At 48.2% G+C, this 26,529-nt stretch overlaps 2 protein-coding genes across 3 annotated transcripts in view; one reads left to right on the forward strand and one right to left on the reverse strand.

Annotated features, from left to right (window-relative positions):
- The first annotated feature begins 577 nt into the window (after positions 1-577).
- On the forward strand, positions 578-17,775 carry TGM4 (transglutaminase 4). The gene is given in 10 exon segments (XM_029243309.1): positions 578-653; positions 1,673-1,779; positions 1,782-1,809; positions 10,344-10,448; positions 10,451-10,510; positions 12,001-12,282; positions 12,863-12,910; positions 12,913-13,084; positions 14,854-15,096; positions 17,488-17,775. Coding segments are annotated over 10 exon segments (1,359 nt in total). The 3' UTR covers positions 17,726-17,775.
- A 1,652-nt stretch (positions 17,776-19,427) lies between these two features.
- ZDHHC3 (zinc finger DHHC-type containing 3) overlaps positions 19,428-26,529 on the reverse strand; it is a 54,404-nt gene continuing 47,302 nt past the window's right edge. Inside the window, exon 8 of one of the 2 annotated variants that reach the window (XM_029242089.1) lies at positions 19,428-20,698. In XM_029242089.1, coding sequence (XP_029097922.1) covers positions 20,441-20,698 — 258 coding nt within the window. In that variant the 3' untranslated portion in view covers positions 19,428-20,440. The remainder of the gene's footprint in view (positions 20,699-26,529) is intronic. The other variant, XM_029242087.1, reaches the window with a different exon arrangement.

Genomic DNA, 26,529 nt, shown 5'->3' on the forward strand with positions numbered 1-26,529 from the left:
TTTAATTGTGAGGTTAATTCCAGGATTTTCTTCAGAAGCAGAATTTGCAGCCAGAAATGAGGAGGTAAGTGGGCCAACTGCTGGCCTGTGTGTTCTTCCTTCCTTGGCCTCCAGTCCAGATCCCAGACTCCCAACCCTGATTTTTGCAGCATCTGAGTGTTTTTCAGGGATTCATGAAAATCTTCCCAGGAAAAGGCCGTTGATTTAATTTTCCTTTCATTTGGAAGTCTCTGTTTTTGTAAGAAGTCTGGTGGGAAATTTGCCTTCATGGTTATGCCTGAGAGGTGGAAGTGGGATGGGGAAGCGAGCTGCATTTCTTCATTCAGCAAAGTATTATTTTAAAAAATTTTATTGCTGTACAACACATATAAAGGATGCATATCTTAAGTGTCCCTACGATGAGTTTTTACATATAAATACACCCATGGAACCACCACCCAGGTCAAGGTGAATAACATTTCCCATATCCTGGGAGGTCACCTGCACTCCTTTGTTACATCAAGGAGGGCCTACTGTGGGTGGTGATGGGGATGCAGCCAGGAAGGCAAAATTAAGGTCTGCCCTGTGGCTTAGCGGAATGGGGACACTGTCACAGTTCTGCTGGTGCCAGGACATGCCCCTCACGGAGCCTAGGCCCCGCATGGATCAGTCGTGTGGGTCAGCTGCCTGGTGGGTTGGGGGCAGGGGCTCAGCGCCTTCCTTTTGCTGCAGGTGTGAGGGGTGCAGGGAGCCAGAGTGGTGCAGGCGGAGTTGTGTCAGGGGAGTTCTGTCCCCACTTCACCTCCTGTGTCACCTTTCTGAGCCTGCTTCCCCACCAGCAACATACTAATAATAGTTCATTTAATGAGCTAATAAATGTTTATCTCGTAGTCCTATTGGAGCGGGGGGAGCACTATGGTCATTCCAAGTGTCTAAATGAGAAACCTGAGGCACAGAAGAGATTGAGTAACCAGCCAAGGTTCTACAGCTGGTAAGAGGGAGAGCTGGGATTGCAACCGAGAGCCCACTGCTCCTATAAGATATCTTATAAAAACAAGCATCTCACAGGTTTTGGTGGCGGGGAGATCCTGGGTCACAAACAGAACTGTTTTGTGACAACAACAAGCCACTGTGGCTATAACAACTTCTACCTATCCATCCAGTCATTATCTACCCTCAAAGGCTGGGTGAAAGCCTGGGGTACCCTGGGACCGATGCCCCTCTGGGGCTCAGGCTGCTCGTATTCCAACAACAGAGAGAGAGGGGTTTTTTTTGCTGCAAAAGACAGCTGACATTTAACTTGCCCCCTGAAGTGCCAGGTGGTGGGCCAGGCCCCTTACGTTTATATTATCTATGGAATCGTCCCAACCACCTGGTAGGCTTCCCCTCCATGCTGTAGTGAAGGGAGTAAAGGTCAAAGGGGAAAGGGGAAAACACCTGCTAGGTTTCAAACCAAGTCTGTCTAGGCCCGTCGGCAGGATTCGCAGAAGCCACCTGCTTTGCGTTGTCTACTTTTATGTCTCGGGCGTCTGCTATGCCAGTCCATCCTGGCCACTCCTGGTCTCTGGGGGAGACAGACTTGTTCCAGACGGGGTTATGTGTTAGGACTGATGGATTCTTCTGGGAGGCTTTTGTAGAGTTCAGGGTGTGGCCAAAGGGGGATATGTCCACCATGTCACGTGTCTTTGCTTAGGTCAAGGTGGTGGTTGGCAGCCTCCACACGCTGTCGTAGGCAAGTACCACCTGCTAGTGAAAAGTGGAAACAAACATATCTTCAAGTCTGAAGAAAACATGTTGTACCCAGGTTTCTTTTCAACCCATGGTGTAAGGGTAACGTGAAACTCAGGTCAGCTGGGGAAATGTGTCAGGTGAGACTCATGGGAGGAGGCAAGAAGCAGTGCCTACTGTATGCCTCGTGTGGTCCGTGAGCTTTGCTTGCCGTCCAGGTGCTTTCAAACTAGGTGAAGGGACCAGACCCAGGGACAGATCATGGGCGGCTTTGGAGCAGCCCCTCTGTGGCTGAGCTCCTTGGACGTTTCACTTCTCCCCTGCCTGACCCCCGCCATTTGGCTTTGGCCTCCACCACTGTACGGAGGCTGCCCTTGTTGGGGGCGTCACCCCAGCTCCTTACTTGCCTTCTCCGGGCGCGGGGCCTGAATCCTGACAGGTGTTTCCTTCCTCCTGAAAACTCTCTGCTCTTTTGGGTCTCCCCTCTCCCCTCCACGTTTTCATTGGCCCAACCCCTTCCTACCTGCGGCTCCATGGGAGCCTTCGTGCAAAGGGCACTGGAGGGCATTCCTTCTCCCACCAGCACCAGCCCCCTCTCCCGTGGCTGCTGGGCAGGGCATCTCGCCACAGCTTCACATGCGCTCGTTGGTTACCAGACCTTCTCCACACCCGCACTGCTACAGCCACCTTGGAGTTAAAAACTCAGGTGTATAAGCTAGAAACCAGGGAGCAGGTTATTTATTTATTTAGTGTTTGGAAATGATTTCAAGCTGCAGAAAAGTAGGCAAAAATGGTATAAAGAACATCCATATGCCCTTTATCCAGATCCTATTTTCTTCATCATTTTCTCTCTCTTCCTCTCTCTCTCTCTACACACACACACACACACACACACACACACACACACACACACACTTTATTTCTGAACCATGTGAGAGTAAGTTACATACATTGTTGCTCTTTAACGAAAAATATTTCAGTGTGTACTTCCTAAGAATAGGAATATTCTCTTGCTACACTGCTGTTATCAACTTCAGTAATTCAGGGTTGACATAACACTGTATCTAATCTACTTACTGGAATTCCAACTTAGTCAGTTGATGCAATCATGTTCTTTATAACATTTTTTTCCCTCCAGTACAGGATCCAGTCCAGGGTCACATACTCTGTTCAGCTGTCCTGTCTCTTTACCTCCTTTAATCTGGAACTGTTCCTCAGCCTTAGTCTTTTTTGATATGGACATTTTTGAGTAATAGACCCCCCTCGGACCCCCCCCTTTTTTTCACTAGAATATTCCTCATTTGGGGCTTGTCTGATGATTCATGATTTTTTTGTTTGTATTTAATTTGTTTGTTTAATTAATATTTATTATTGGCCGCGCTGCACGGCTTGCAGGATCTTAGTTCCATGACCAGGGATCGAACCTGTGCCCCCTGAAGTGGAAGCGAGGAGTCCTAACCACCGGGCCACCAGGGAAGTCCTGATGATCCATGATCTTTAGATTCAGGTTATGCCTCCCTGCCTGGAATATTACATAAGTGACGCTGTGTCCTTCTCAGGACATCACATCTGGTGGCACACAGTGTCCACCTGCCCCTAATTGGGAATGTTAAATTTGATCATTTGGTCAAAGTGTTGTGCAATTTCCCTGCTGTATAATTACTATTGTTTCCTTTGTTACTAATAAGCAGTCCTTGTCTTGTGGCAACACTTTCAAGCCATGCAAATATCCTGGTCCTCATGAAAATGCTCCCCACCTAGATTTACCAACCACTGACAGCTCATGCCTGAACCAACCTTCTCTATGATGGTTGCACAGTGATTTTCCAACTCCAGCTCTCCCTCCACACTTACCTGCTGGGCCCTGGTATTCTCCTGTAAGCAAAGCCCTCCCTTCACCAATCAGTCTATCATCTGTCTGTCTGTCTAATCTATCAATTATCTATCCATCTATGAAACAATCTATCTGTATGGACTCAGGGATCTCATTTGTTCCCAGTGGTTTACAATCATTCCTGTTCTTAATTATGTTTATGTTCAGACTGTCCCACGTTTGCCCAGTGGAAGTCCCGCACAGCTGGTCAGGAAGCGAGCATCTTTTTGATACCTGTCTTAGCTCTTGCCTCCCATGTCTTACCCCCCAACGCACACTGTTTCAAACCCCTCGTGTAGACCTTGCGGGACCTCCCACCCCACCTCTCCCCCAGGCCAGGCAGCTTCCTCCTGTGACAGGTCTGCCTGTGTCCAGGGGGTGGATGATAACCCCATGTACATGTGTGCCCTTGCTTCAGAGGATGTGGTTTTCACGGCTAATGAGACAGAGTGAAATGAGAGCGTCCCCCACAGCACTGGCTACTGTCACATCTGTTGTGTCGACTCTGTCAAAAAAAAGCCCTGGAACTTTGGTCAGGTGATGAATTGGTCATCCTATGGTTGGGCCAGGCCCCACCTTTTTAGTTAGGTAGTAGTCAGTAAAGGTTATGCAGAAACGTTTGCGAGCCTCATGCCAAACCCCAACCCTATACATGTGACACTTGCCTAGAGAGGGGTGACCCTCCCCCCGAGAACATGCAGGCAGGTGGCAGAATCAGAGCTGGGCCTAAGGCCTTCCCATCCCCCTCTACTCTCTGCCACCCCCCACCCCCACTTCACAGTGTATTTATCAACGAACCAACCACCTAACAATTCACAAGGAAGCTCCATTACAAGTGAAATGTTGACAAAGATAAAGAATTTCTAGAACTTTTTTTTTTTTTTGGCCACCCCTTGCAGCTTGTGGGATCTTAGTTCCCTAACCAGGACTGAACTCGGGCCTGTGGCAGTGAAAGCACAAAGTCCTAACCATTGGACCAGAAGGGAATTCCAAGAACTTCTAAAACTTGAGGGAGATTTTCTAGAAGACTTTGGTCTGGAGACCTCTGCTCCGTGGAAGAATGAATGTCTCTGTGCAGCCACGAGGCAGAGCAACAATGTGGAAGGAGGAAGGGCTCCATGGCTCTAAATGCACAAATCCAGTGGCGAGGACTTATGGCACCAGAAACTTCCAGCCTTTTGTCTCACCACCTTTTGCAACAAAAAAACTTCTGGAAAATGCCATACTCTACACAACTGCTTGGCTGCCCCTCCCCTCCCTGGGTCTGGATGCCTAGGATAGGATGGAAATGGGGACAACAGAGGGGGGACCCCCATGAGTGAGGCCTGCTGTGTGTACTCTGCAAAGTGCTTCACAAGCATCCTCTTGTGAATCCATCCCTGGGGGGCAGTTACCATCACTCCATCCCTGGGGGGCGGTTACCATCACTACTTACAGGTGAGGGGGTGGAGGGAAACAAAATGGGAGGAAGTGGTTAGCACAGGAGGTGGGGAGCAGGTAGCGAGTTGGTGGGGGAGCAGTCACCAGAGGAAGGAAACAGAATGAGGACCATCGCAGTGTGGGGAAGAAGGGATCACCTGAATCCTAGGTAATTGCCCCTCTGAGAAAATCAAGGGGTAACTTTAACAACCTCAAAGAATTATGACCATGGAACTTTCCCAGACTCTTTCTGAAGAATGAAGATTATTAGCTATTCCTTTTATTTTGGTAGTTTCCCTCTCAGATTACAAAAATAACACAGGTATTTCAACTCTGTAAATATAATAAAACCATTGAATCATCCAGCTTAAAGGGTGGATTTTATGGGCTGCAAACTATATCTTGATAAAGTGGTTTAAAATAAATATATCAATAGAATTCAAAAAGTAACACATATGTTTATCACAGAAGACCTAGAAGGCTTAGAAGATACAGAGACACGGAAAGAAATGAAATCATAATCTCCTCCCTCAGTGATAAATACTTCATGTTCTAGTGTGTGTCATTCTTTTTCTATTACTAATTCATGCTTACAGAGTTGAGATAATGTTATACGTGCACAACTTTGTAGTCTGTTTTGTTTATCTTGATCACAAAGGGATTTTCTCCGTGGTATTAAAAACTCTGCTGGTACGTCTTTATAATGGCTGTGTAATATTCCACCCCATGGCTCTGTGGGTTTACTTAACGGCTGCCTTGGGTATAGACCTTTAAGTGGTTTCTGGTTTTCCATGCTGTGGGAGACTTCTTTGTGAGCCTGTGGGCAGAGTTCCTTGCTGGGAGATGAGTGGTCCCACAGGGTGGTTGTGAAGTGCAAATTAGGGAGTATGTGGGAACTCCCCGGTGGTCCAGTGGTTAGGACTCCACGCTTTCCCAGGGCGTGGGGTCAATCCCTGGTCTGGGAACTAAGATCCTGCAAGCCATACGTGCAGAAAAAAAAAAAAAAAAAAAAATTAGGGGGTATGTGTTAAGTTTCTGACATGGAACAAACACTTGTTAATAGCCTCTTTCTTCATTTCCCAAAACAACTGCTGCATTTGTCTGTCAAGCCAGAGCCTCCTGGAGACCATGGAGCTGAAGCACCCCACCCCAGGGTCCAGGACCCTGTGTGCTCTGGTAGGTGTGGGAGGCCTAGTCATGGCCTCCATCTCCCCTGCATGGATGTGCCGTTCGGTGCCCTGCCCTTTCTCTCCTAAAGCCTGCTCTGGGGAAAGCAGTGGCGGGGGGCCCCTTGATTCCTAGAGACATCCCCTCATCTTGCCCATCAAGTACACATAGGGATGGACATGACCCCTAGTTCCAGCCTCTCCTCCTCCAGGAAGATCTCTGGCTGTGAAGCCAAGGCTTGGTCACTGCTGTTGGTCACACAGGTCTCAGATCAGAAGCCTCCTCTTCAGGGAGATTTTTCCTGGCTCCCCAGCCAAAGGATCCTGCTGCTCTCACATCCACCTGCTGTCTTTTCTTCATAGCACTAGTCATTCCTGAAAGTGTTCGTGTGTTCCGTGTTTACTGTCTGACCCCCCGTCCCCCCCCCCCCCCCCCCCCCCCCCCCCCCCGCCGCCGGCTGATACCACTTCCCAGACCAGAACATGAGCACCTGGTCCTGTGGGGACCAGGATCCCCAGCTCTTACAGGGATCCCACTTGTTTGAACTATAGCAGCTCTGAGAGTCCTTCATAAGTTTTTTTAATCCAAATAATAATAAATCATAAATAATATTACAAAGATACATACACTGAATCTCAGTATAAAAAATTCTGATAATACAGAAGCCTGTAGAGTAATTTTGCCCCAAATTTGATGCTGTCTTATACTGTTTACCAATTGCTCAGCAGTTATTAGGTCCCCCCCACCCCCCACCCCGCTGGACTGTAAGCTCTTTAAACTATACCTCAGTGCTAGGCCTGATTGACTACTCAAAGCTATCAAGAGATCTACATCTGCTGAAGTCTATTTTGAGTGCAGAACCCCAGCCCTGCAGCTTGGAGGCTGACCCCACGGCTTGACCTCTCCAAGCCTCAGCTTCCGCATCTGCAAATGGTATTCACATGGAATTTACATGGAATTCACTCTTCCTGCCTGCAGGCTGGGCTCCAGTTGGGTAAGCAAATTATTCCAGTTCCTTTGGGACGTTCCTGGGTTTAGGACTGAGAGTCCCTATCCCAGGAAACCCCTCAGTCCTGCCAGCAGGATGGCTGTCACCCCTGTCCAGCTTGCCCAGAGCAGCTGTTCTCAAATTGTTTGGTCTCAGGTCCCTTTTACACTCTTACAAACTATTGAGACCCCAAATCACTTGTGTTTATGACTTATTTTTTTAAGGGAATTTTATTTTACTTTTTTTTGGCTGCGTGGGGTCTTCGTTGCTGCACTTGGGCTTTCTCTAGTTGCGGTGCGCTGGGGGGCTACTCTTCGTTGCAGTGCACGGACTTCTCATTGCAGTGGCTTCTCGTTGCAGAGCATGGGCTCTAGGTGCGCAGGCTTCAGTAGTTGTGGCTTATGGGCTCTAGAGCACAGGCTCAGTAGTTGTGGCGCACGGGCTTAGTTGCTCCGCAGCAATGTGGGATCTTCCAGGACCAGGACTCAAACCCATGTCCACTGCATTGGCAGGTGGATTCTTAACAACTGTGCCACCAGCGAAGTCCCACGACGCTTCTTTCTGCAAATATTTACCGTTTCAGAAATTTAAACTGGGAAGTTTAAAATATATTTATTTAACTGATTCTAAAAGAATAATAAATTCAACACATTAACATAAATAAACACATTTTTGTGAAAAATAACTTTTTGGAAGCCTAAAATATGTCAGGAGAGTGGCATTGTTTTACATTGTTCTAAATCTCTTTAATGTCTGGCTTAATAGAAATCAGCTGGATTTTCCTACCTGCTTCTGTATTCAATCTGTCCAGGGGCATTGTTTTAGTTGCAATATAGGAAGAAAATCTGACTTCCCCCAGATACGGAGGTGGAAAAGGCAGGCATATCTCCATAGCCTTTTCAGATAATGGTGGATAGTCTTCTTTGATTCTACACCCACGTGTAACAAGTGGTGGTTTTGTAAAGTTGATCACTGTGGAATCTGAAACCACGTCAATCAACTTTTCATCTTCGGTCCGTGTGGGAGAGAATGAGAGGGAGAAACACAAATAACGCCTGGGGTTTATTGTGCAAATCATTTGGGTCACAGACCTCAGGACAACCTGGCAAGCACCCCGGGAACACTCTCCAAGGCCCAGAGAGAGAGACAGGAGCCATGGGGCTGCTCTTGCCACCTGGGTGGTGGGCAGCTGTGTTCATCTCTAGGTGAGTCTTAAATGCCGCCTTTGTGGGGTGGCTGTGACTGTACCTGACCCAGGGGGATGCCCCCTCCATGGTCGGGGCTCCCACTCCCTCCTGGCCTGCCTGGTAGTTCCAAGTAAGTGACTGGTATTGTACCCATGGGGCCCTCTTGCTGGCCCTCAGGGGCCCAGGCACAGAGCACACGGTGCCCATGGAAGGATATGCCTGCTCCTGCCCCTTTACCACCAGGCCGAGTTCTCCAGCACAGGGCGGTGGGCTGGAGTGTGAGGAAGGAGAGGAAAGGGGACTGGGCTGCTGGCAGGTGAAGCTTGTACTGGTCTTGCTCTAGTTCTCAGGGGTGCGGGTGGACTTGCACCCTCTTTCCAAGCTGTGTGACCCCGGGCGAGGCTCTGAGCTTCTCTGGGTTTCTGTCGGCTCATCCTTGGGTTAATATGAGGACTCATTAACATGTAACAAGTATGTATTATGTATTATGCCTGACACGTGTGTACCTATTCCCAGGTGATTCTTATGTGTTGGAGTTTGGGAAGCAGTGGGCTAAGCCACTGCTTATTTTGAGGACACCAGCCCAGAGACATGGGGCAGGCGGCCCAAGGTTGCACAGCAAGGTGGTAGTTGAGTCAGCAACACTGACTCCCAGGGCAGTTCTCCCTCCCGACATCTGGGCCTCTTTAGCCTGTGGCCCAAGCTTGAGCACTCAGACCTCCCAGGTGTTGCGGCAGTCACTTCCGAGGTTAGGTTAGAAAAGATTCCATCGCATGTGAGGGAATCTCAGGACCCAAGCTGACTCTGGAGGCCTCCGCTGTAGGCCTGACAACTTTTCCCCTCCTGGGTCCCTGGTTACTATTGCTCCTTCACCCCTAGAAATATGTTGCTGTCTGTGGGCCTGCAGGAGCTACTGTGAATCTGTGGCCGCAAGGCAGGGCTTCTGGTCAGGGCTGCCTGACTAGCACTCCCACCCTGGGCAGGGGAACTGGATGAGCAGTTGGCGCGTTGGTTATCTGCTGCCATGTAACACGTTACCCCCAAATGTAGGGCCGTAACACAACAAATACTTATTATCTTGCAGTGTCTGCAGGTCAGGAATCCAGGCACGGTGCTCTAGCTCAGGGTCCTTCAAAGACTGTAGGCCTCTTGGGGCTCTCGACTGGGTTGGGGGCAGGCGCTCACACGTGGCTGCTGGCAGTCTCAGGGCAGGGACATCAGTTCCTCACCATGTGGGCCCCTCCACAGGGCTGCTCACACCAGGTAGCTGACTACAGTCAGAGCCAGTGAGCGAGAGAGGGCAACCCTAGGTTGGAAGCTGCAGCCTCTTTGTAACCTCGTCTCAGAAGTGACATCCCATCACTTTGCTGTGCTCTGTTGTCTAGAAGTGAGTCACTGGGTCCAGTCCACATTCTGGGAGAGGGGCTTCTGCAGGGAGGAGGAGGGCATTACTGGGGGCCCTCTTAGAAGCTGCCTACCACACCTGGGAAGAGGAATTTGCTTTGTTCCATAGGAAATATAACACCGTCCATTAGGATTTTTGAAAGCATGAACACCTTTGGAGCCCAGCATCACTCCCCATCCCTCCCTGCCACCCATTGCTCTGTGGATGCGTGGGTCCAGGAGGCACTGACAGGCCGGGGCCACTAGTTGGGACAGGAGGAAAACATAAACATGTCATCTGCAGAACAACCCTAAAGGTAGGTGTTCTAATGATTACCATTTTACAGAGGAGGAAACTGAGGCACAGAGAGGTCAGCATGTGCCTCAGGTCAGCTGGCTGGTACGCTCCTTGGCCCTTTGTCCTGGTCCAACTGCACCCTCCCCATGTTCTGAGATGCTCTGTGGGGCCGCACTGGGGGCTGTGTGGCCAGGCTGGGCTAGGCTGCCAACACCTTGTTCCGCTGGGGGTGGGCACTGACCATCCCCCCTCTGGAAACCAGGGGCCAAAGGGAGAAGTACCAAGTGTGGGGCTGATCACCCCTGCCTGGTGTCATCTCAGAGCTGAGAGCATTGGGCATCCCAGCACGCAGCATGACCACCTATGATTCAGCCCATGACACTGAAAATAGCCTCACGGTAGACACCTACCTGAACGAGACAGGCGAGCCATCTCTAGCATGACTGAGATTCCATCTGACACGTCTCTGCCCATCAGAGTGTATTCTTGTTGGTTTTGTGTCAGTCTTTCTTTAAGTAGGGCTTTCAGGCCTGGGAAGAGGCAAGCAGGCCTTGCACCTCTTTTTAAAAATGTCTTCATTGAGGTTTTTGTATTATCTGACCAGCCGGTTCAACTTGCTATGACCTTCAGTGCTTCCCAGTGCTCCCCAAATGAAATAGCAGTTCCTCACCTGGCCTTCCAGCCCCTGCAGAGTCAGCCTCCAGTTCCTTTCCTGACTTTACACCCCAACTGTGCTGCTCCCTCTTCCCTTAAATGGCTTCCCCACTCCAGACCTCTGCCCTTGCTTTCCCCATCTGCTACTTTCTTTTCTGAGGTCTCTGCTATCCACGTGCCCCTTGCCCCCCGCCCCCCAATGTGTGTTTTGTTTGTTTGCTGTTGCTGTTTGTTTAGTAACTTTCTTGACAGAGTTCTGCCAAGTCTGTATTCTTTGTTGTACGTGGCCGCTGAAGTCTCTGCTCAGCGTGCTTAGTGGTCAGCTAATGACTGGACAGGAATTTCCATAAACGTCTTGGATTGATAAGTCTCCTAGCTTTTGCCAAGTAACTCTGTGTAAATTTGGGGTACACATTTAGTGCTCTGGCAGGCAGTTTTCAACTCTGCCTTACCCTTCACTTCCTGCCTGTGCAGGGACTCAGGGTCAGTCAGAGGTAACAGCTTACGGCCTTCTAGGTCTTTCCTGGGCATGTGCACAGCCCTACACATGCATGTAGCTTTCTAGATTCCCAGGAATCCGTCTGAGCTTTTCAAAGTCCCTATGGATGTTATTCAGCTTTTCCTTTTAAGTTTTTTGGTGAGCTTTTTCCCTCAGCTCTTACTGTTGCCTTAGGCAACTTCAATGACAAACAATGCCTTTTTTTTTTTTTTTGACAAATGCTTTTGGGTTAAGGCAAATTATAAGGAGTGAGCTCTGAATCAGCTCAAAGATAAACCCCATGGGTTGGGGTTTCCAGGGGACTGCCAGAATGATTTCCCTGTGGTGGATATTTGGAGATCCACCCCCTTCTTCTCCCTTCAGAGGTGATGAGGCTGCTGGTTTTCACTATGATTGTGGTGCTGTTGGATTTTAAGGCTACTGTGGAGCTGGGGAGAAAGGGATGGGAATCAGCAAGTTAAAAAAAACATAAAACACTGTATTGTTACAGAGAATAAATGCTCCTCAGATAGTTGCAAGCCTTTGGTTAATTTCAAGGGTTCTGAAAAAGTTGATTTTGACCATTTTTGCCAATGTTCTCATTGCTTTTATGGAGGAGTGAATTTTCAGAGGTCTTTATTCGGCCATTCCCACTGACTGACGTCAGAATGTGCTATTTTTCAGGCATGGTGACTTGAACACCTATCTGTGAATTCATAGCCCTTGGGCCCCTGGAATGTCCCTGGAGTCCAGGCTGGTGGGTAGGCTGCTTCTGCTTCCGGGTGCATTGGGACATTGGGCCCGTGGAGGAGCCCTCTAAGGAAACTGCTTCTGGGTCTCATTCAGGCTCCCCTGAGGAGAGGGAGGTCATGGACCATGCCTTCTCCTTCCGCCGTTATGAGAGCGAGTACAAACTACCCCAAAAAGAGGACCTTCTTTAGATGTATGCCCAGGCAGATCCTGTGCTGCTGGGAAACCCTATCAAGTTCACCATCACTCTCAAAAGAAAGACAGACAGCTACCCCAAAGACTGTCACATCTCGGGCTCCCTTGAACTGCAGACATACACGAGTAAAAACGCCACCAGCCTGGGCATCCTTCATAAGACCACGCAGAGGCAAGGTCAAGGTACTGGAACCATGGGCAAGAAGAGGGATCAGAGTCCCCACTATCTGAGATGCCCCTCTTCTCTGTGGACTATTTCCATACACTAACAAACTTGTGCATATGAGTAAACACAAACAAACATTTATTAAGTACCTACCACCTGGTAGTTACAAGGAATCTAGGCACAGAGAAAACGGGGGCCAAATAGACTACTAGTCCAGGAGCCTGGGGTCTATCACAGACTCAGAAATTAGGGGTGCTGGAAGTGTCATTAGAAGGCTTCTTTTATGATGGCAAAGATTTTATCTCAAATGCCTAATCTAATCAATGGGTTGTGGGTACCCAGGGCAGTTGAGAATGGGCGGAAAGCCCCCAAAACAACTGTGATGTCTCCATGGACTCAGGATGGGAGCCTGGAGAACGCAGCCAATTATTATTCCACCTTGAGCCCAACTTCTTGTTTTCCAAAGACAGGAAGAGACTTACCCAAAATAACCCAGTTCCATCCATCTAGATTTCATCTAATTCTGTGCTTGATGATCACTCATTTGGGGGGGACTATAATAAATGACCACATTCCTCCTCTCTAGCTCTTTGGCAGCACCTGAAGAGACTCTGCCCTTGGACTCCAATACCTACATGGGCAGCCTATGTTTGATGATGAACCAATCATCAAAAGTTTCATAATTGCAGGAATTCTAGAGTCCAAGGAAACGACCGCCTCTCAGGAGTTTGCATCTTTCCAGTACCCTGAGCTCCCTGTAGAGGTTAGCCACCTGCAGGCAGAAGGGTCTCCTGGCTGGAGTTCGGCCTTGGCTTGCGGGTGGGGCCCTAAGAATCCCGGAGGGACCCCTGGTTGGCTTATTCTTTAGGTCAATTGTATTCCTAAGAAAAATGACACCTTGCTTTTCCAAATAATTATTTCTGGAGAAGTGATGGATCAAACAGTTTTTTTTTTTTACATTTTTGGTCAACTAAATTCTTAACATTTTAATTTTTGGAATAAGTAATTACTTGCACATTGTACAAAATTCTAAAGGTGCAAAAGTTACAGGGGCCCACCCTCCTGGAAGGCAGTTAGCGGTCTTTCATTACCGCTAATGAAAGCGGTAATGAAAGCGGTCTTTCATTACAGCTTTCATTACCGCTGGCAGAATTGGCCAGCCACTTATCGGCACTTACATCTTCTAAAATGCCCTGCACATCCCACTTGCCACCCTCACCCAAGTGGCTTAGCAGAGTATTTCTTCCACCTCCTGAGAGAAGTCTGGGAAAACGCACCTCTCTCCAGGCAGTCATGGTTCCAGGGATGTTTGAGGTGCCTTTTTTTTTTTTTTTGGTAATCTTTTATTTTTATTCATTTATTTTTATATTTATTTTTGGCTGTGTTGGGTCTTTGTTTCTGTGCGAGGGCTTTCTCTAGTTGCGGCAAGTGGGGGCCACTCTTCATCGCGGCGCACGGGCCTCTTCACTACGGCAGCCTCTCTTGTTGCGGAGCACAGGCTCCAGACGCACAGGCTCAGTAGTTGTGGCTCACGGGCCTAGTTGCTCTGTGGCATGTGGGATCTTCCCAGACCAGGGCTCGAACCCGTGTCCGCTGCATTAGCAGGCAAATTCTCAACCACTGCGCCACCGGGGAAGCCCTGAGGTGCCTTTTAACAGGCGCTCTAGCTTTGCCTGGCTGGCCTGCCTTTTAATTGGCTCTGACGGTATTTCAGGAATTAAGAGGTTTTAGCTAATATATCTGCGTTGCCAAAGGCGTGGAGAAACCACAGGGTGTTGGTGGGGAGTGGGAACTGTTTGGGAAGAGCTAGATATTTGGATGAATGTTACAAATGAGGTGAAGCCTGAAAAATGCAAAACATGATGTAAGCCCAGGGGATCCCTGGGTGGAGGAGGGGCACCAGGCCTGAGGTGTGGGTCCGAGGAAGACGGCTCATCCAGGGCCAGGTGGGGGAAGTGGTTACACCAGTGTCAGGTGCTCTGGCCAGATTAGAGGTAGGGGCACTCTGAGGGAAGAACAGAGCTTAGCTTCAGTTCTGCTTCTTTCTCTGGGCTGCTCTGTGAGGCAACTTGACTGACAGGCCCCTTTTGGGATTTGGGGTCTTGTCTGTGAGGAGGTATGATATCCAAGGGTATGGAAGGGAGCCCTGGTGTGGTGGGCGGGAGCCTGTGTATTAACCCTGGAGCTCGGGAAGGGCATCTATGGGAATCCTCCCTCACAAATGTTCCTTGTTTAAAGGGCCTTTCTGGGGAAGCTCCTTGCAACTGTCTGTCTTGCTAGATGGGGCACCTCAGAACCACAGGCTGCAGATGGGGCTGGGTGGTGCAGGACGGTCCTTAGTTTGGTGAAGAGGGATCCTGCTTAGGGCTGAAAAGAGGCCAAGATACAGGTCAGGCTTGAACTCTGGTTGGCATGGGATGACATATCTTGAGTTCCTTAAAAGAGAGTCTGACAAAGCTCAGGATGTCAGGTTATTTATACATATACATGATTGCTGGCAACACCAGAAGCTAAAGAAAGGCATGGAACAGATTCTCCCCTAAAGCCTTCAGACAGACACACACACACACACACATTTTCCTGGCTTGATATAACGCATCATTTTGGTTCTATTTCTCTGCTTTAACTTACCATGAAAACATGTACCTGACTCACACACCTTCTCCCCCTCTTCTCATCCCCGCCTCACCACAGCTGCCTGACACAGGCAGAATTGGCCAGCCACTTATCGGCACTTACATCTTCTAAAATGCCCCGCACATCCCTTTGACAGACACCAAGTCCTCTGTGGAAAGCCTGGGCGTCTCCCTGCTGCAGACCATTGACCAAGGGTGAGTCCACTTAAGCTGTTCTTACAAACAGTGCAGAAAATCTCTCCAGGACATAGATCTTTGCTCATGTGTACAGGTATTTCTGAGATGTGAATTCACAGTAGGGGGTTATAGGGTCAAAATATAGATACGTTTTGCTAATGCCAAATTGCTTTGGGAAGAGATTGCATTGATTTATTCTCCACCGACAGATCTTTTTGATTTTTGCCGATATAAATGGTTGAATAATTTCACTGTTGTTTTAATTTGCATTTCTATTTGTGAGGCTGAATATTTTTATGTTAATTAACTATCTCCTGTGAATTGCTTGTTCATATCCTTTACCTATTTTGAGTCATTAATTTGTTCGTATTGTGTGTAGTCTTTATACAGAAAAGTGTTATTGCTGCAAATCATTTCACAGTCTTTTTTTAACCTCTAAATGCCTTTCACCACTAGAACTTTGCCATTTTAATGTAGCCAAATTTGTTAATTCCTTCCTTTAGGGATACTGGGTTTCATGTCATCCCAAGAATATGTTTTCTATGCTTTTTCTAAAACTTTTGGCTTTATACTATTAGGCACCTGGAATTTAATTTTTTAGCATGTGGAGTGATGTAGATAGAGCTCCAACTTTCTCAAATAATCTATCATTTCCTAGTGTTTTGAAATGCTGCTTTCATACATCTGGGTCTCTGGACTCTTTAATTTGCTTATTTATCTTCTACTGCAATGTCATACCATCTAAAGTGACTACACTGAGTCTTCCCATCTAGGCATGTGGGATACTGTTCCATTTATTCAGGTCTTCTTTGTTACATTTAGAAAAGTTTTATTGTTCATACACAATTTGCACATTCCTAGTTGGATTACTTGCAAGATGTATTTATAGCTTTTGTGAATGAAATATTTTTCATTATATTTTGTACTTGCTTGCTGGACTATATGGAAACTATTGACTTTGATACGCTGATAGATCTAGCAAAGGACTTGACCAAACTCTAATGCTTTGTTCCTGAACGAAGGTTTCTGATGGTCTGTTTCTTATAGGGTGTCTGAATATTCCAAGGAAAAACCAGTAAACTACTGTTTTCCTTAGACCTTAAGATACAGACAAATTAACTGGGGGAATATTGTTAAAATGTGTATTCTGATTCAGCAGGTGGGGTTGGAGGCTCAGAATCTGTGTCTCTAACAGGGCTCCCAGGTGATACCAGTGTTGCCAGTAGTGTGGCCCCCAGAGCACATTTTAGTAGTGAGAGGCTAGATGATACGTTTTCTGTGATCCATCATAAAACAGATGTTCCTCTTGGATTTCATATGAAACAACTGTTGCTAATACCCATGGAGCAAGAACATCTGTAAACGCGGGCAGGATTCCTAGGAATCCTGTCAGAGCTGGAAGAGCCCCTGGAAGCTGGTTTAACCACCTTGCTTTACATCGGAGAATACTGAGGCCCAAAGAGGTGGTGGAGTCATCTAAAGCATCAGAGCTGTGTCCCAGATCAGGTAAGTGCCATACCGGGGCCAGTTTATTCTAACTAGCCAGGGGACTGGCCTTTAGCTAGCCTCAGAAACTGAACCTGTTTCCTCATCTATAAAATGGGGATAATAATACCTGTTCACCACATGGCACATCCGTGAAAGTCAAATGGGCCAAACAGCAAGAGGAAAATGGACAGAGAATGGTCTGAGTGCCTAAGAGGACCCAGGTCTGTCTGGCTCCAGAGGTCATGCTTGTTTCTGGCCCTTTGTCTTCCCCCAGGGTGATGGTGAGTGAAGAGGAAGCCTATAGACCCAGGGGGCACAGACTCAAACAGTAACAATGGGGACAGTGGGGTGTTGTGGACAAACAGGAACAGGAAGGACCGTGGTAAACAGGAGTGGGTGCTGCCACTCAGCTCATCTAATTGAGACTGTGCAGGAACGTGGGCCCTGCACTTCCAGATCTTCTGACCTTTCAGAATAAGCTAGAGGAGTGTGTGTGTTCTTCTACAATGTAAAGCTCCTGGGTCTTAAAATGCGGCAATTAATTCAAGTTGTAAAAATCACTGTGTGGATCAGACACAGCAAGTCAGAGGTTAAACTTGTCCTTAGCTTGTCAGTTTATAAACAGTGCTGCCAACAGCTGAGATGCTACTGGCACCCCTGCCCTGCCCTGGTGCCATGTTCCAACCCTGACAGGCTGCATCTGACTCTCCAGCATGGGTTTAACCATCAGTATTCATCAAAAGCTCCCTAGGTGCTTCTCACAGCACCCAGCATGGATGCCTACATGCTGTGTCCAGCAATGGCCAGGACCCTTCAAAGAGGCCGAGCTGAGGTTGGGACTCCTGGTTTCTCACACAACTTACTTCCCCTCTCCTGCAACATCCTCAGCTGAATGCATGTCTGTGTGTCTGAATTTTCCAGGACGGTGAAGCCAGGTGAGACCGTTAGGTTCCAAATAAAAGGCATCCCAACAATAGCTGGACTTGAGAAATTTATCAAGTTTAGTTCCAATCAGGTGAAAGAGGTTCATGCTGAGAAGACTGTTCTCATCACAACTAGCCTTTGCCTGATGCCTTGGAAAGAGGCAGCAGCTCTGACTGGCTCTAAGCCTTGGTTGAGCGTTTCAGCATTTCCTGCTTTGGGATTAGCTTTCAGATAATTAGATTTTATTACTCATTAGATTTCAGATGATTAGATTTGATTACTCACATGAGGGCAGATTCAAGAGCCAGCTGGGTGAAAGTTAGCGTTCAAAGGCCAACACAAATCACAGGCAGCAGGACCCACTAGGCCGGGTCATGTGGAATCACAGGGTAGCCTGTTGACAGCTAGAAGCGCCCAGCCTGGGCCACAGAACCTCACCTCCCTGCCTTGAGTCGTGGCCTCAGAGAGCAGGGCCACCACCATCTGCAGGCAGAACCAAAGGCGTCCACAGCCACAGAGTCCCTCCCTGGAGACACAGGCTATCAGAAGCTGCTGCCCACTTGGCCTGTGAGGAGGGACCACCTCTTCAGTCCCAGAGTTCATCAGCCCTGGAAGCACCAGCCAAGTAGAGTCTTCTGCCAGAACTGGGCTGGGCCTGCTGGAAATATATTCTCTCCTCGCTCCTCCTCCTGCCTGAAATCCCACCCCTCTTCCTTCCCTGAGGGGGGGCCTACCTGAGGAAGAGCAGGTAGACGGGGCCTTTCCCTCGGATCTCTGCACACACCGGGCCTGGGCCTGGGCCTGCCTGCCAAACCAGAAGCAGGACTGAGGGCCAAGTGCTGTCTGTTCACCTTTGACTTTCGACAACTTCAGGCAACTTGAAACTATGGCACGTAAAACCCAACTTCACAGCCCCTACGCTTCCCCATGGTTGGTGAGCCTTCGAGGCACCTGTAGTGTAGTAGGCATGTCCAGTCTTCCATGTGGAAGGAGCCCCAGCCCCTTGGTGGTGGCGGATGGCCCAGTGGTCCCTCCTACTTGATGACTGATGGTGTTGGTAAGTTAAAATCAGGAACCTTCAAGGGGGCCAATGCGGGGGTGGGGGGATGAGGGAGGGAGGGAGGAAGATGGTGAACGGCCCCACCTCTCCTGGTGAGGGAGCCTGCATACCTGCTCCCTCCATACAGCCCCTGAACCTTCTCCAAGGAAGCCACAGCCTCCTCACCTGGTCCCATCCAGACATTTCACTCTCACTCTAACACCTGAAACATCCCCCTCCTCCAGGCAGCGTTGGGAGTGATCGGAGAGCACCCCTACCCCTCATACCAGGCAGGCCCATCCCAGGCCCTTACCCTGCTGAGCACTCCCAGCTCACACGCGGTGAGGACAGCCAGCCCTGTGCTCCCCAGACATGCTGCTGGACCCCAGGTCCCCTTTTCAGGAAGGCCTTCCCTTGGGAACCATCTTGGATGTGGCCCTAGATGTGGTCTGTGAATTTGCTGATCCTGTTGCTTCAGTTCCTTTCTCTCATGGCCAAGGAGGTAAGATCCATCCCTCTGTACCTCCCATTCACTCCCTGATCCCCAGGAATAAAGCTGCCTTTGTGACCCTGTGGGCCTCCACCTCGGGGTGCAGAGGGGGCAGGCCAGCCAGAGGAGTCCTGACTTGGACCAGACCCAGGAAAAGAAGGGTGTTAAACAAGGGTGCCCCTTCCTGACCTTTGGGATAAAGAAGACATCCCAAGGGGTGCCCCACGTCTGCCTTGCCCACCACCTCATCTCACCAGTGCTGGTGGCCCCATAGGGCTGGCCTGGAAGCAGAGCTGTGGGCCGCAGCACAGGGACCCACCAGAGATGCCCTCTCTGGTAGTGTGTGTGTGTGTGTGTGTGTGTGTGTGTGTGTGTGTGTGTGTGTGGCGGGGGGCTGTGGGGGGCTGTTTCAGTCTGCAGGCCCTGGCCACCACCCATCCTTTCAGAGAGACACGATGGGTACTGTCTTGGGAGAACTGGCCTAAAACATTCAGGCCAGATTTCTGGTCAGTTCTGCCCATGTGGGTGGTTAGACTCCCTCCAGGACGGACAGTTAAATGCAGTTCTCATAGGGGAGGTCAGAGTTCCGGTAGCTCTAAACAGGTTCTTCCTCCCGACCCTCCAGTGGGGATGAACCGATTTTTAGCCACAAGGCAGGACACCTCCGAGCTGACGCAGGGATTCTAGTATCTATAGAACGGGAGCTAAGTTTGGGTGTTACTGTCATAACTCAGGCTTGCTTCCAACCTCGGCATGTCCCGTGTGTGTGTGTATAGCCTGCTGTTGGAGTCTTCTCCCAAACCAAGCCTGAGCCCTGAAGGTAGCTGAGGCCGCCATGCCTTTCTTCTAGTTTAGGCAGGCACCAGGGGGAAGCCCTTTCGGGGGAGTGACCAGAATCCTTTCAGCCTTTCCAGGTCCATCTCTCCTGATGCCAGTGTCCCACCCCAGGTTCCCAAGGCCAGCCCTGCTCTGTTCTTCCATCACAACCACACAGCCTTAGTTCTCAAAAGCCAGGAGCCTGGGCCCCAACCTTCTCAAGAGAAGACAGACATCCCAAGAAAGGACAGAGGCCAGTTCTTTTCTGCCCCCAGGCTGCCCTATTCAGAGCTTCCTTTGCTGGGTGAGGGTGCACAGGCTGTGAAGGGCGCCCAGCCTCGGAGAATGGTTCCTGACAATCCCTCATGGGCAGATGAGCTCAGAGCAAATTTCTCATCTTCCTCTGTCACCCCTAGTCCACCCCCATCCCCGACCTGGTCCAACGTGGGGAGAGGGAGGAGGGGTCAGAGGACGGCAAGGCCAAGGGGGTGGTGTGAAGGGAGCAGTGGGTGCAGGGGAGCGAGTGGTGCGCAGGAGCCCTGTGGCGACGATGCCGGCATGTAGGATGATGCGGCTGCCTGGTGCCTGGCCTTCTCCCCACAGTATCATTCATCTATCACCTCCACAGAGTCCTCGTCCTTCCTCTGCTCTGAGTGCTCCTCTGTTGTTTCTGTGTTCTCAGTGTCTGACAGCGATGCCACCTGTCGCACCCAGTCACTGTCACTGAGAGGCTTTGGATGACGCAGTCCGGAGAAGGGGTTGAACCAGTTCAGGGAAAAGTCCCCACCAAAGGTCTCTTTGACTGACTTCCAGCTGCTTGTGCGTTCCCTGGGCTGGTGCTTTCGTTTGAGGCGCTCAATGCCCTGGAGGGACAATGGGATAAAGAGGGTCAGCGTGGGACAGCCGTGCGCCATCTAACACACCCCAGGTCCCGGCACAGCAGAGCACCAAGGCCCAGAGCCAGGGGCTCCCAGAGGGTGGGGAGGGGCTCGGAGCAGCACAGCAAGCAGGGCCTGTGTTTCCCACCAACTGCCCTCCTTTCCTTCCACAGGAGCAAGGGTGCCCGGCCAGCTGCTGCGCAGTGACCAGGCTGCCCAGTGGCTAAGGGCCAAGGAGTAACATCTCAGGCCTCTGCAGGCATGAGCTGGGCCACCTGTCCGGAGACCACCCAGAAAGACAACCCCTCCCCAAGTATCCTGGGCCACTCCCCCTACAGCAGGCGCAGCAAACCCAGCACGAAGGAGGATGATGCGGTTAAGGGGGAGAGCAGGAGACACACGAAGCGTGAGGTGAGGAAGCAGAGGTGTGCACAGCGAGTGCCAACATGCAGCGGGCAGCTGGAGGGTGCACGGGGCCGCTGCGAGGGGGCAAAGGCTGGCGTCGAAACTGCACATGCAGTAGACATGCCCTGTGGCCTCTCCCGAGCTGCCCACTCACCTGCCTCTGGGTGTCGGCTGCGCCAGGCCACAGAAGAGGGTGTTGGGAAGGGGGAGAAGCCAAAGGAGTTAAAGGCACAGCCAGGCCAGCTCTCCAGGCCCACCACACCCTCTGCAGAGGCTTTACCCCCACTGGGGCTCTGCCTCCTCCATCTCTTCTGGAAGCCAAGGAGATTTGTCGTGGGCTTCCCAGGCACAGGTACTGCTCACTGACAGCACTTTCCACCTCGGAATGACCTCTGAGTACCTAGTTCTAGGTTTTCTCTTCTTTTCCACACAAGATCCTTACATAACCAGCATAATTCTTTCTGTTGTGCAGAAGGAGAAACTGAGATACACGTACAGACTGAGATCTGGCCACACCTGGGCCAGTTCCTCTCCACCACTCTTTCGTCCCACACCATCTCAGAGGTTTAAGTTTCTTGGCTTTTGGAAAAATGGTAGGTTAAAGAACCTGATCTCAAAGTATCTCCTCATAAGATACTTCCTAATTACCGAGGGTAAAACAGTACCTTTACAGTAAGGAAACTTCGCAGATATAACTTAAACCAATTGAAGTTAACATCACCAATAATGAAATGTATCAACATCACGTGCCCTCCGATACGGTGCCCCAAGAAGGACAGAACATCACTTCACTGGTTTTCCTGTCCAAAAGGCATAATCTCAATCTAATTATGTGAAAACATCAGACAAATGCAGATGTCAGGATATTCCACAGAATATCTTCAACAGGATAATAATCTTCAACAGGATCAAAGTCTGATGAAATTGTTTTGGAACCAGACAGAAGTGGTGGTTGTACAATATTATGAACGTACTAAATGCCACTGAACCACACACTTTAAAATGGTTGCTTTTATGTGATGTGAATTTAACCTCAACTAGAAAGAGGATCAGGTTCATGAAAGACAGAGAAAGACTGAGGAGGAACTAAAGACACAGGACAAATGATGCAATGTGGCATCCTGGAACAGAGAACGATACTAGTGGGACAACTGGAGAACTCTGAATAAAGTATATAGATTAGTTAATGGTATTGTATCAGTAAATTTCCAGGTTTTTATATTTGTGTTATGGTTTTATAAAATGTTTACATTTGGAAAGACTGATTGAAAGGCATATGGGAGCTCTTTGTACTATTTTTACTAATTTTCTTTTTTGGTTAAGTCTGAAATTATTTCTCAGTAAAAAGCTAAGAAAAATCTGAGACACGATTTATGCAATACAGTCTTGAACACGGATTAATAATGAGAAGTTGGAAACAATCAAAATGTCCAATAATGATGGCTAAGTAAATTATTCTATAAAGCACAGCACTATGCAGTTATTGAAAGTGGCATCAACGACAAGGGCCTAATTTTCAAAATATACAAACAGCTCATACAACTCAACAACAAAAAACAAATAACCCAATCCAAAAATTGGCAGAAGGCCTAAATAGACATTCCTCCAAAGAAGACATATAGATGGCTAGTAGGCACATGAAAAGATGCTCATCATCGCTAATTATTAGAAAAATGAAAATAAAAACCGCAGTGAAGTACCACTTCACATTAGTCAGAATGGCCATCATCAAAAAGTCTACAAATAATAAATGCTGGAGAGAGTGTGGAGAAAACGGAATCGTCTTAACACTGCTGGTGGGAATGTAAATTGGTATGGAAAACATACCAATGGCTGCTATGGAAAACAGTATGCAGGTTCCTCAAAGAACTAAAAATGGAGTTGCCATATGATCCAGCAATACCACTCCTGGGCATATACCCAGACAAAATTATAATTTGAAAAGATACATGCACCCCTATATTCAAAGAAGCACTATTTACAATAGCCAAGACATGGAAACGACCTAAATGTCCATCGACAGATGAATGGATAAAGATGATGTGGTGGGGAGATACACACACACACACACACACACACACACACACACACACACACACACAATGGAATACTACTCAGCCATATAAAAGGATGAAATAATGCCATTTGCAGCTACATGGATGGACCTAGACAAATACCATATAGTATCATTTAAATGTGGAGACTAAACTATAACACAAATGAACATATCTAAGAAACAGAAACAGACCCACAGACACGGAGAACAGACTTGTGGTTGACAAGCGGGAGGGGAGGTGGGAGAGGGAAGGATTGGGAGTTTGGGATTAGTAGATGCAAACTATTATATATAGAATGGATAAACAACAAAGTCCTATTGTATAGCACAGAGAACTATATTCAATATCCTGTGATAAACCACAATGGAAAAGAATGTGAAAAAGAATATATATATACATGTATAACTGAATCACTTTGCTGAACAGCATAAATTAACACATCATTGTAAGTCAACTATACTTCAATAAAATTAAAAAAAAAAGTGGCATCAATACAGTTTTACATACACTGGAAAGTCCTGTCCACGTGGTGACAAGGGAAGAAAGCAAAGTTGCATCTGACATCATTGTGGAACCTGGGGTTTGGGATTTTATTTTTTTTTAATTAATTAATTAATTAAACAGCTGAGTTGGGTCTTTGTTGCTGCGCACGGGCTTTCTCTAGTTGCAGCAAGTGGGGGCTACTCCTCATTGCAGTGTGCGGGCTTCTCATTGCAGTGGCTTCTCTTGTTGTGAAGCACGGGCTCTACGCGCCTGGGCTTCAGTAGGTGCAGCACGTGGGCTCAGCAGTTGCGGCACATAGGCTCTAGAGCGCAGGCTCAGTAGTTATGGTGCAGGGGCTTAGTTGCTCCACGGCATGTGGGATCTTCCCAGACCAGGGCTCGAACCTGTGTCCCTTGCATTGGCAGGCAGGTTCTTAACCATTGCACCACCAGGGAAGTCCTGGGGATGGGATTTTAGATTTGATTTATTTCTGTAGACTTGCCACATGTTCCAAGTTTTCACCAAGAAGCAGATGTGACTTTTATAATAACAGAAAAGCTGTTTCAGAAAATGGACCTTATTGACACAACTCTTGAGGGAACCTCACGTGGGTCTGGGGCACAGGATGCTGTGCTATTCACGGTCCGGCCCCTCACCAGGCCTCCCTCCTTAGCGGGAGCGGCAATGGCCAGCTGAGTGACTTGCTTTGGGGATTCTGGGTTCCTTTCCTGGGTGATCATTTGCAGCCTGTTGAGAGAGGCGTTCTAACCATGACTGCAGGGGTGCTGGGATGCGGCCACTTGGCAGACCAGGCTGCAGAGGGGACACCCAGAAATGACAGACTGGCTGGGTCTGCACTGACTGAGCTCACTCAAAGCCGTGACTGTGGGTCCTTACAACCACCCTGAGAGGAGGCGGGTGTTAGTACTAACGCTCATTATAGGGGAAGACAGGGGTTCTGAGAGGCTGTGACAGCGGCCGAAGCTCATCCTGCTGGTTGTGCCTCAGAACCAGGAAAAGAACTGGTGTGTTCTCTCTGCCCAATGCATTTTCAATTCTACTGCAAATCCTCACTCAAAGGCAGAGAAAAGCTGCAGAGGGAAATGAAGCACAAGAGCCCACAGGACAACACAGATGGAAAGATATATCATGTTCTTATATTGGAAGAATTAATATTGTTAAAATGACCACACTACCCCAGACAATCTACAGATTCAACGGAATCCCTATCAAATCCCTGTCTCCTAGAGCAAAGGAAATAAAAGCAAAAATAAACAAGTGAGACCTAATTAACCTTAAACGCTTTTGCATGCCAAAGGAAACCATCGACAAAACAAAGACGATCTACAGAATGGGAGAAAATATTTGCAAATTATATGACCGATGAAGGGTTAATATTCAAAATATATAAACAGCTCATACAACTCAATAGCAACAAACAAACAAGCTGCTTAAAAAATGGGCAGAAGACCTGAATAAGCAGATCTCCAAAGAGGACATGCAGATGACCAACAGGCACGTGAAAAGATGCTCAACATCACTAATCATCAGAGAAATGCAAATCAAAACTACAATATCACCTGTAAGACTGGCTATCATTGAAAACAATACAAATAACAAATGTTAACAAGGATGTGGAGAAAAGGGAACACTTGTGCACTGTTGGTGGGAATGTAAATTGGTGAAACCACTGTGGAAAACAGTAAGGAGGTTTCTCAAAAAACTAAAAATATAACTACCATATGACCCAGCAATTCCACTCCTCGATATATATCTGAAAGAAACAAAAACATCGATTCAAAAAGTTACCGCAGGGCTTCCCTGGTGGCGCGGTGGTTGAGAGTCCGCCTGCCGATGCAGGGGACACGGGTTCGTGCCCCGGTCCAGGAAGATCCCACATGCCGCAGAGCGGCTGGGCCCGTGAGCCATGGCCGCTGAGCCTGCGTGTCCGGAGCCTGTGCTCCTCAACGGGAGAGGCCACAACAGTGAGAGGCCCGCGTACCGCAAAAAAAAAAAAAAAAAAAAAAGTTACCGCAATGTTCAAAGCAGCGCTATTTACAATAGCCAAGACATAGAAGCAACCTAAATGTACGTCAACAGGTGAATGGATAAAGAAGATGTGGTATATATACACAATGGCATATTACTCAGCCATAAAAAAAGAACTTTTGCCATTTGCAACAACATGGATGGGTATCACGCTAAGTGAAATAAGTCAGAGAAAGACAAATACTGTATGATGTCACCTCTATGTGGAATCTAAAAAATACAAAAAAACAGTAAATATAACAAAAAAGAAGCAGACTCACAGACATAGAGAACAAATTAGTGGTTACCAGTGGGGAGAGGGAAAAGATGAGGGGCGATATAGGAGTAAGTTATTAAAGGTACAAACTGTTCTGTATAAAATAAGCTACAAGGATATATTGTACAACACAGGGAATATAGCCAATATTTTATAATAATTATAAATAGAGTATAACCTTTAAAATTTTTCAATCATATATTGTAACATATAATATTGTACATCAACCATACTTCAATAAAAAAATTTTTTTAATTCAAAAAAAAAAAGAGAGCCCACAGGATGATGATTTTCCCCTGTGGTGGCGTGTTCCCAGAAGAGCACTCTTGGTCTCTACTCAACCTCCTCAGCAAGCTCGTAAAAATGTTCCAGATGGAGCCTGGCCTGCCCACCAGATGAACCTCCTCAGCAGTTAAGTAAACATCCAGGAGTGTCAGCTCTGGGTTTGAAGAGGAGAAAATATTCCAAACGAATCTGATGCATAAGAAAGGCTGAGGGTCTGGACCCTCAGGTTCAGGAGGAGCCAGTGGGGTTTCTTTTTCCTGGTAGGACGCAATTTTGAGTTC

The sequence above is a fragment of the Monodon monoceros genome, unplaced genomic scaffold (genome assembly GCF_005190385.1).
Source record: "Monodon monoceros isolate NGI ecotype Baffin Bay Population unplaced genomic scaffold, NGI_Narwhal_1 Super_Scaffold_3, whole genome shotgun sequence".
Classification (NCBI taxonomy): Eukaryota; Metazoa; Chordata; class Mammalia; order Artiodactyla; family Monodontidae; genus Monodon; species Monodon monoceros.